Consider the following 10,523-nt stretch of genomic DNA (forward strand, 5'->3'; position numbering starts at 1 on the left):
AATGCTAAAATAGATCTGATTTCTCATCACTTGGCCTTGTAATTTTCCTGTAGTCCATAAAAATAAACTCCTGTCTATACCTGGACATGAACTTTTCAATACAGCCTAAAATATTAAGCTCATAAATCTCCTTTTGGGGCTTAGGCAGCTCTTAAGAGTATTATCAACTTTGCATTTTTGCAATTTATAAAACAAACCAAAAAAAAAATCCAGGCCATGAAGGAAGTTCTGGATACCATTCTGTCAAGGAAGTTTGTGCTTCCGAAAAAGAATGTGCTGTCAGCTGTGCAGTGATAAGGCAATAGAGAAACAGCCTCTGCATTACAGGAGACCACAGTTACTACATTTGAAATTTTAATTATGTGATAGGCTTGTTGCAGAAGTTATAGGAGACCTCATGCATCACTGCTCTGTGGGGAAAAAAGTGGAGAGAGGAGCAGCTGTCCTTCTCTGGAATTTGATATTCCAATGGTGCTGTTGAGTGCTGCTGGTTTGCAGGCACAGCTGGCTGGAGATTTGCCTCCACCAGGGAGGAGATGTTTGAAGGAGCCTGTGTGCCACTTTGCTTCACCAGAGGGAAATACTATCCACTGAGCTTGCACTTCTATCACCATCTGTAGCTGTTGAATGAATATATTCCTCCTCATCTCCCTTCCTTACGGGATAATTAAAAGGAGAGGAGGAGAGAATGGAGTTCAGTGCCTAATGGTGCCAGAGTGAAGGAACCTGATTTACTGATTCACTGATTTATGAATATATTCCTCCTCATCTCCTTTTCTTATGGAATAATTAAAAGAAGGAAAGGAGGAGAGGATGGAGTTCAGTGCATAATGGTGCCAGAGTGAAGGAACCTGATTTACTTCACAACACTGCCCACTGCCTTGCTGTACAACCTTCGGGGTTCCTTTGTGCCAGAGCATTCTTATATTTAAAATTAGATAAGAGCACCACCTTCCTCTGCAGGATGCTTTAAGATCCTGGGAGGAAAGGCAAAAGGTTGCCTGTCTTCAGTTGGCTTTTGGGATTCAGCACAGCAGGGCCCAAACTTTGCTTCAGATACAGCACCTCAAACTTTTGAAGCTTTGCCAGCAGTTTCCTGAGTGTGCAGACAGACTAAACCCAAATTCCTGAGGGTTAAACTTGAGAAGCAGCAACATGAATTTTGAATGTCATCTTTTTAACTGTGGATCATATACATGCTCATCTAATAGGTATATCCAAACAAAAGCAAGTGTTTGCCTTCTTAATCTTACTTGTACTCTTACTGCTTCCAACCAAACTGCCAACATCTTCATCCTCTCTCTGGCAATGCTGCCTTGGGGGCTTCACTGGGGAGGCAGAGCCAGCTTTCCATACACAGAGATGTGGTCATGGAAAGATGGAACGATCATCTTGCCATTTCATTGCACAAAGCCAGGCTTGGATACCGGATAGATACAGGCAGTCAGACGAGTTGGAGCAGCTTGACTTGTGGGGAGCAGAAGATGCCTCTTCACATCACAACCTGCTCTTCCTGTACTGTTCTTTGCCAAAAGAAAATAGGTACAAAGACATTCTTCAGAAAACACATGTAAAACAAGATCAAAACTAAATGGCAAAGGCAAGGAACCACCGGGAAAGGAGTTGGACAGTTTCTCACTGCCTCATTAATCCCTTTGCTGTGCCTGATTCTTCAGAAGACAACAAGGAATGGTCTGTTTTTCCAACTTTCTACCAGCCTGATGAAAGCAACAAGGCTTCTTCTCCTGCTCTCCTGAAGGGTTTTGTAAAATTTGGAGCCTCCCAGAGTCAAAGCTGAATCAGTGTCCTGTTTCACATCCCCTTCCTCCTCAACATCCTATTATTTTGTGGCAATGTGAGTGTCAGGGGTGTTCCAGAGTCCTGACCAACCCCTTTGTTAATGTCATTTTTTTCTGGATGTTACAGGACTGCCACTGTTGGACCCACTTTAATCTGACCCAGAGTGGATGATGCTTTGAGGCATAACCAACTCACTGCAAACAAAACCTGCCCACTTTGGGAATACCCTGCCGTCAGCAAACACTTTCCTCTGCACAAAGCACAGCGATCCAGCACTTCTGACATGTCCTGAGAGCAAAACACCTTGCCCTTGGACTGGCAGTGCCAGGCTTTGCCGTTGGACAGGAATATGCAGCTTTAAGCTAAGGTGGCTGTGGTTAGGAAGCAAACCCAGCCTGTTACCATCACCCCTATCTTGCGTGCCCTTATTGCAACACGCAGCGGCCAGCTGGGTTTGGAATCCTTTGACCTGCAGCAATACAGGGAAGGGGCGCTGGCAGCAGGAACGTGATCCCTGTGACCTTCAGCTGCAGGAATGCTGGCAGCCGGTGGTCCCTCAGCCCACTTCCTCGCGGGACAGGAGGCCGCACGTCACAAATCACCACCGCAATTAGCTCAATTACGCAGCCAGAGCAGGGCCAGGCTTTCTTCCCCGGGACCGGTCCTTCCATGGAAACACACATGGAGAAGCCCGCACACGCACTGCCCACACCGAGCCTGTTGCTCTAGGGGGGAAAAAAGGACATTAGGCTACACATAATTCTCCCTCGCTGTTCGGTGTGCCCCGGCTCCGCTGTTTCCAGCTGTTTCCAGCAGCAGGACGACAGGAGTTAGGTTGCAACGCCGCGGCTCCGTTCTGTTACGCTGACTGGAACACAAACCTTATCCAGGTTAAAGCCCTCTCCGCACGGCACACCGATTTTATTTGCTCTAGAACTCCCTCGGAAGGTACAGATCAGCCTTCAGGTTTCAGACAGTTTTCTTTCTTTGCCCATTATAGTACTTTCTCAATCACTTAGAAAAGCCTAGGTCCGTGAACCCTGTGATGCAATCAGTGAAAATCAGTGCCATAAGCCTGCATTTTATTACTATTTTTCTCATCTTCTCATTTTAATCCGAGACCGATCCCGTTCCCATCAAAGTACACAGCAAGCTCCCATTAAAATCTGGCTCAGCTAGTATTTTAATAACACTTAGACATTCCCGTCCTTTGCATATTTCATCTGCAAAGTGCTTCACAAACATGAATTTCCTAATTACAGGCGGATGATTTACTAAAACTGGAAATTCCTTTGAAGCTCCAGGATACGCTCTTGTCCCTCGGCACTGTGGAAGATCCCGACGCCGCTCGCTCGCCCGATCGCGGCACAGGCAGCGCACGGAGGAGGAGGAGGACGAGGAGGCGACGGCCACCTGCCCCGAGGTGTCCGCGCCGGCGGATCTCTGCCGTGCCGCGGGGCGTGAGCCGCGGGGACAGCGAGTCCCGGGGGGCGCGGACGGCACCGCGGCGGCTCCGGGCGCACCGGGCCGGCCCCCCGCCCCCGGCGGCCCCGCCGCACCGGGCAGGAAGGGGTGGAGCGGCCGGCGGAGCGCACGGGCGGGGTGCCGCAGGCGGGGAGGGGACGGCAAGGCATCCCGGCCGCGCCGAAGCCGGGCGGACGGGCAGCGGCAGCGCCTCCGCCGAGCGCTCCCCATGGAGCGGCTGCCCGGCCAGCGCTGAGCCCGCGGCCCCGGCCGCCCGCCCGCAGCCGCCCCCGATGGAGCCCGAGGAGCGGAAGATCTCGGTGTGGATCTGCCAGGAGGAGAAGCTGATCTCCGGGCTCTCCCGGCGGACCACCTGCTCGGACGTGGTGCGGGTGCTGCTGGAGGACAGCCACCACCGGCGGCAGCGCCCGGCGCCGCCCGAGCCCGCCGGCGGGATGCTGTCGGGGCCGCCGCACTCCTACTGCATCGTGGAGAAGTGGCGCGGCTTCGAGAGGATCCTGCCCAACAAGACGAAGATCCTGCGGCTCTGGGTGGCGTGGGGGGACGAGCAGGAGAACGTGCGCTTCGTGCTGGTGCGCAGCGAGGCTTCGCTGCCCAACGCCGGGCCGCGCAGCGCCGAGGCGCGGGTGGTGCTGAGCAAGGAGCGCCCCGGCCGCGGCCTGGGGGCGGCCCGCGCCAGCCTGGCGCTCACGCAGGAGCGGCAGCGGCGGGTGGTGCGGAAAGCCTTCCGCAAACTGGCCAAGATCAACAAGAAGCGGCAGCAGCCGCTGGCCCGGGAGGCCTCGTCGGCGGAGAGGATGGAGACGCTGGTGCACCTGGTGCTCTCGCAGGACCACACCATCCGACAGCAGATCCAGCGGCTCCGCGAGCTGGACCGCGAGATCGACAGGTACGAGGCTAAGATCCACCTGGACCGCATGAAGCGGCACGGCGTCAACTACGTGCAGGACACCTACCTGGTGGGCACGGGCGGCGGCGAGCCCGAGCCGGGCCGGGAGCCGGGCCAGCCCGCCGCCGGCCGCCCCGAGGAGGACTACGCCAGGAAGTGCGAGGAGGTGCTGCAGCTGCAGGAGCAGCGGGCGCAGCAGGAGGAGCTGCTGGAGCACCTGGCCGCCGAGATCCAGGAGGAGCTGAACGAGCGCTGGATGAAGCGGCGGCGGGAGGAGCTGGAGCTGGCGGCGGGGCCCGGGCTGGCCGACGCGGACTGCGACACCACGGAGCTGAGCGGCGGCGAGGGCGAGCTGCACCTGGAGCACGAGCGGGTCAAGACCCAGCTGAGCACCAGCCTCTACATCGGCCTCAAGCTGAGCACGGACCTGGAGGCCGTCAAGAGCGATCTGGACTGCACGCAGCGGGCGTGGGAGGACAAGGAGCGGGAGCTGCAGCGGCTGCTGGAGACGCTGGGCACCCTGGACGTGGCGGAGGCGGCGGCGGAGCCGCGCGGGGCGGCGGGCGGGGGGCGGCCGGCGGCGGCGGGGGGCGGCTGGGTGGAGCAGGCGCGGGCGCTGCGCAAGGACCGCGCCGACAACGACGAGGACTCGGACACGGGGCTGAGCTCCATGCACAGCCAGGACTCGGACTCGCTGCCCGTCTGCGAGTCCCTGGTGTAGCGCCCGCCCGCCCCGCCGCGGCCAGCCCCGAGCGGAGCGCGGTGCCGGGGCAGAGGGCGGCGGAGGACTGCGGGCAAGTGTGGGGCAGGCGAGGAGCCTCCCGGCGCAGGAGGCAGTCACACAGAGGAAACATTTTAATTTGAGCTCTGGAGTTTAAACTTGTTCTGACTAGTCGTCCGCGGGCAGCGTTTAGGCTGGCTCGCCGGTACTTTTATCTGAGGAAGAGAAAACCCACAGCGTGTTTGTGCTTCGTGGTCGTCTGGGGTTGCTCGCTCCTTAGATCCTGCGTCAGGCTTCCCTCCGAAGCTTCTCTTGCCGGACCTTTTACTCCTCCGGCTGCCCACGATCTCCCCGGGTGCTCCGGGTAAGCTCTTCACGAGCGAAGGGCCAGGACGCGCTCCCGAGCGGGGATCTGCATCTCCCGAACAGGTTCTCGGCATCGCAGAGTCAGATGGCGGCTTGTGGTGGTTTTACTGGGCTCTACTGGCCGTCACAAATACACCCGGCTCCTTTACAGGCAAAAAGTCGCTACACCAAAGCTGCTGATCATTTAAACATCATTTAAAGAGGAAAAGAGGCGTCAGTCCTGCTGACACTGGGATCTCCCAGGGCGCCAGCTTTTGGACGGTGCTGCAGTTCCTTTTGGCAACGAAAAGGGGTGATAAATCGCTTCCTTTTTTTCTTTTTTCTAAATAACAAATTAAATCGAGACATAGGTTAACATGTATTAGCTCTGCTCTGCGTAGTGTTTTTCCTTATGCATAGATAAGAGTGCTTTGTTTAAAGGCATACTAAGAAATCTGTTAGGATCTGTAGTCATTTGACAGTCACGGAAGGCAATTAGCAGTGCCTGAATGTACACAGCCTTCAACTACATTTTTTCACCTGGCTAGCTGATCTTTGGCTGAGCTTGGTTGTAGATAAACAAAGTACAGAGTCAGGTTGAGCTACCATTTTTAATAACACAGTTCATATCAGGCCAAGAGATGCAACGATAAAAGCATGACTCAAGCCCTACCTGCACTACAACTTAATCTTTTCAGTTATTCCAATAAAACAAAAAAGCAGCCATCAGCTGTAACACGCATTTCACTTAACTGCCAAATCTTCCTCTGCAGCTTAACTCTTGCCCAAAATAGATTATCTGCTCTTGTAACAAGAGACATTCAGGATTCTTGTATTCCAGAATAATTGCAGAAATACTTTAAGCGATGAGAGACCAGCGAATGTTGAGTCAGGTCCGACTGATGGTGTGAACTTTTTAAAACTTCTGAGATTATTATTTATGTAAGATTATTTATAAAAGTCTTCATTTAACAATAAGAAATTATATAAAGAAGGGGTACTCCAATAGACCGGTTCTTTATTTTCATTAAAAACGCCGCAGCCTTCTCACCCAAAGACTGCTTTCCATGCTTGCAGTGTTCTTGTTGGTAAGAATTCTGATGGACATCAGAAAATTAGGTTCAGGAGCTGCTCAGTTTGAAAGCAAGCAGAGAAATGCTGTCTGTGGATTTGCAGAGGCTGTACAATTTTCTATATGCTATGACTCTTGATAAATGTTATTCCACTGAATGGATCTCAGTTGTAACAAACTGTGGTTTATTTTAAACACTGACTATATAATTGTTTTTCATATTTAGTCAACCTTGGAAAATATTTAAGAACCTATTTTTAGAGCTAATAAAACTCTTAATAAGGCTAAACAAGTGTTCCCAATTGAGTGTGATTTTAAAGTCGTGACAGGACTGAGTTTCTGTGGTGTTACCTCGTGTGCAAAGCTAGTGGAAAGATACACCAAGGGATGATGGCATTGTCCCTTCTCTTTCTGATGGCACAAGGGGCTCCCTCAGGTACAAGGAGCAATGCACTGTCCTCAGCTCTGGCCACTGCAGGGGCAGTGCAGTGGCATTTAGAAGCGTCAGCACACGTCCAGAGTAAGGATTCTGCATTTTTGTGGAAGCAGAGCCAAAGAAGAACTGGGGGCAGGGGAGTCCCACTGCTGCTGTGCCTTCAGCAGTGTGGATGCAAGGGCTGTGTGGTGCAAGGACCTGCTCGCAGCTTCCCAGGGCACTGATGTGAGCAATAAACCTGAGCTGGCTTTGCACAAGTTCTCCATTTCCACAGCGAGCAAATAAAAAGTGAGCACGTTGTAGAATGAGCTGCAGGAGCGTGCACATCACTGTACTGCTGATAGAGGCATCAGGCAGTCTGTGAAGCACGAGCTGAAGGAAGGCAGGGAATTATTCAAAGTTGTACCGCAGAGTCTTCCTACTCATCCTCAGCTAGGAAAATCCATAAAATCAGGATGAACCCCCTTCTGCTTGAGGCTGCTGAGGGCCATGCTTGCGGGCACCGTGTGGTGCTTGCTCTTGGCTTCTGCGTAGCCCAGATAAGATCGTGGCCCTGCAGAGCTGCTGAGAGCACTGCACTGTAGTCTCAAGGGTTTGGTGGGAGCTGGAGTGAATTCTTAGGAGCACCTACTGGAGTGTGTTTTGATGTTTAAACAGAAGTGCAAGAGGCTCACAGATTGAACTGCAGCATCCTCACAAATCCCCATCGCTCTCAAACCATTATTAAAGCATTAGTATAGAAGAGGAAATCACTGTTTGCATTGGACCAGGCACTTCTCCCTTCCCTTCTTCTGGGCTTGTATATCCTCACTCAGATAATAGAGACAAGCCACAGGATGCTTGTCAAGGAATTTGGCTGTGGGGTTTTCCTGGGCATATAGCCAAGGGTTAGGAGAGCTGATTCAGAGCCACAGGTAGAAGGGCAGAACTTTTATCTCCTTTGCAGTTCAGACAGAATGGGAGAGGGAGATAGCAGCAGAAAATAGCCCTGACCAACACTATGATGGAAATCTACCTTCTGGCACCACCGAGAGAGAGGTGAAAGATCCAACAAACACAGGTTTTGAGGAAGTTTTAACACCATTCTATGTACTAGCCATATCATAGTATGGTATGGATAGTACATAGAATACCATACTATCTTTTAGAGTCCATTCCAACCTAATCTTTCTCTCTTCCTAAGACAGATGTAGACAGCCATGAATTGAATAAAAACCTAACAGCACTGCAACTTATGTAAGTCGTGTGTAGTATCACGTTGCCCTATCTATTCAACAGCCTGCTTCTCAAAGGAATCATCATAGACTGAAGCCACCAGGCTTTTCTCAGAGAATAGCTACAGAAATCAAAAGTTTTGTCCAGGAGATACAAATCAGAGTCACAACAGGCCTTAGTTTCAGGCACCGTTTAAACAAGCATTAAAAAGCACTCCTACACAGGTCCTGTGTGTTTGCTGCCCTTGGCCATGTTTTTTTCTGACCCTACATTCTGTGCCTATACAGGATTTCATGGGACCAGGCAGTGACAAAAAAAGATAAACTTTAATTTAGGTGAGGCCCTGATGGGACTCAATGCACAGTCACAGAAATGTTTTTGGCAATGACATGGTATAGTGGTAAAAATGAGAAATCAAAGGCGCTTGGAAAGATGGAACTGATCCTTTCAGCAATGGGCACTGTTTTATGCTGACTCGCATGCTGGCAAGTCTTCCTTCAGGCTGTAAATATGCCCCACTCACAGTCTAAGTGAAGGTTTGGAAAGTGGAAAACTGAGGCTGGAGCTGAAACTTGTTTGACATCAGCTACACTCACCTATATTAAACCCAAAATAAGCCAGACAGTGCAGCTCTTAGCTTTGACCTTGTTTCAAAAAGCCACTATCAAGCAATATTATCAGAATGAAAACCCTGTGTCGAATTTGATATATTTCTTGTTCATAGCCCGTGTAAGAGATCTGCCAGTTTGAATAAGCACTTTGTGGGAATATCGTTTGATGCCTTCAAGAGGGGAGGAAAATACATTTACTGTAATGAACACCACTGACATGCAAAGTGAACGACCTATTAATTATTGCCACAGATTCCAAACCAGCATGTAGGCAGCCAAATCACAGTCTGGTTGTTTATGGTGACAGATCCTTCCTCAAAGAACCTATGGTCCAGGTTTCAGACAAGATACAGTCAGAGGAGGGAAGCAGGTAGGTGGGTGGGAGAAAAGGAAAACATGTCATTAAGCTTTATTATTAACTCCTTGCATGAAACATATGTTCCAGGTTTACTTTAAAAATAATCTGTGTTCCTATGTCTGGAGACACATATGCAGAAATCGACCTCCCTCCCAAGTTCTACATGACTTCAGGATTCCCCCCCCTTTAATTTGCACTGGGAATGTAGCTTAGTACATGAAAAGAGCAGCAGAGGCCTTGAAATAACAGGTCTGGTGAGCTGTGCTGGTTAACAAGTTGAAATACAAGCCATTGTGGATTGTTGGGAGCAGTTGTCCTTTGAAGTCACTTGATATTATTGCTCCTGAGCTGGCACACAAACTTTAGAGAAACAAGCATGGCAAAATGCAGGGAGCCTACATGGATGTCACTCCTCTTCTACAAACTCTCATTGCTAAATGAACTTGGAAGCTTATCAGAAAAGGAAAAATTAATAAACTCAAAGCAAATCTTGGCTCTGTTTGCAAATTAGCCAGCTATCTTCAAGCAGAATTGTCAAATATTATTTTGAGAAACACTGCTGGCATAATTTACTACATCACTTGTGTGAATGCATCAGAGCAGAACCTTCCATGCAGGATGGATTGTCACACCTTGTCACCTGCTGAATGACACGAAGAGCTGGTCACTGGTTTCTTAGAGTGTTACAGCAATAACTCTGCTGGGGCATTACAGTGTACGCTCAAAATACAACTTTTGCAGGTTTTACACACTCCCTTCATATCAGCTGGTTTACACTTCAAGCTTTATTTGGAAAGTTTTATTACAATCCCCTACCCTCAGTTTCAAAAATGTTCCAAAAAGTCATTGATGTTCCATGAAAAAACAATTTCCACTCCCATAAACTTCTTTCCTCCTTCTTGCCAACCTGCTCCTCCCCTATTCATCAGCACCTGCTCTGAATTTCATGAATAGCTTTGTTCAAGTTGCTGGGACTCCATGGGTTCAGAATTGGAATCCTACTCGGTAAGAAACCTGAAGAAAGAGTCTTTCTGTAGCTTGGCAAAAACTCTGTATTTGTGTAGTATCTGGCAAGCTCAGCAGTATTTTTGTACTTGCCATATGGATTAAGGACACGCTCCCATCAGCTCTTTGGTGCTGGTCTTGCTCAGCTTCCTTCTCCCCACAGTTTTTATTATTTTTTTCTTAATCTCCTTTTAGCATGTTTCCAAGCTACCTTTGGAATTTTCCCCTTCTACTTGGAGGTGAGCACTTCTCACACAGGAAGGGAGCACATCTCCTCAGGTGACATTCTGGGGTGGCATTGCTATGGAGCGTTGGAGTGGGGAGATAGAGTTTCTATTGAAGAATAACTGGAGCAGGGAGTGGTGTCTGATTTCCCTGGCAGAGTAAGCTTCTGATGCAGGTATTTACTGTGTGATCATGCACCACCTGGCAGGAGGAGGCCTCATCTGCTCAAGGCCTCCTGGCTGTAATGAAAACATTGAACAATGTCAGTCTTCTTCAGCTCCCAGTGTGTGCTCTCCCCTTTTCTGAGTGCTTACAAACACCCCTTCCCATTTATTAGCTCAGTGGAAGAACTGCAGAGTGA

At 50.1% G+C, this 10,523-nt stretch overlaps 1 protein-coding gene across 1 annotated transcript; it reads left to right on the forward strand.

Annotated features, from left to right (window-relative positions):
* The first annotated feature begins 3,557 nt into the window (after positions 1-3,557).
* Positions 3,558-5,469, forward strand: RASSF10 (Ras association domain family member 10). The gene has a single exon (XM_021527609.3). It carries the CDS (start codon positions 3,558-3,560, stop codon positions 4,893-4,895), a length of 1,338 nt encoding a protein of 445 aa, XP_021383284.1. The 3' UTR covers positions 4,896-5,469.
* Positions 5,470-10,523: the final 5,054 nt, after the last annotated feature.

Source organism: Lonchura striata, chromosome 6 (assembly GCF_046129695.1).
Source record: "Lonchura striata isolate bLonStr1 chromosome 6, bLonStr1.mat, whole genome shotgun sequence".
Lineage (NCBI taxonomy): Eukaryota > Metazoa > Chordata > Aves > Passeriformes > Estrildidae > Lonchura > Lonchura striata.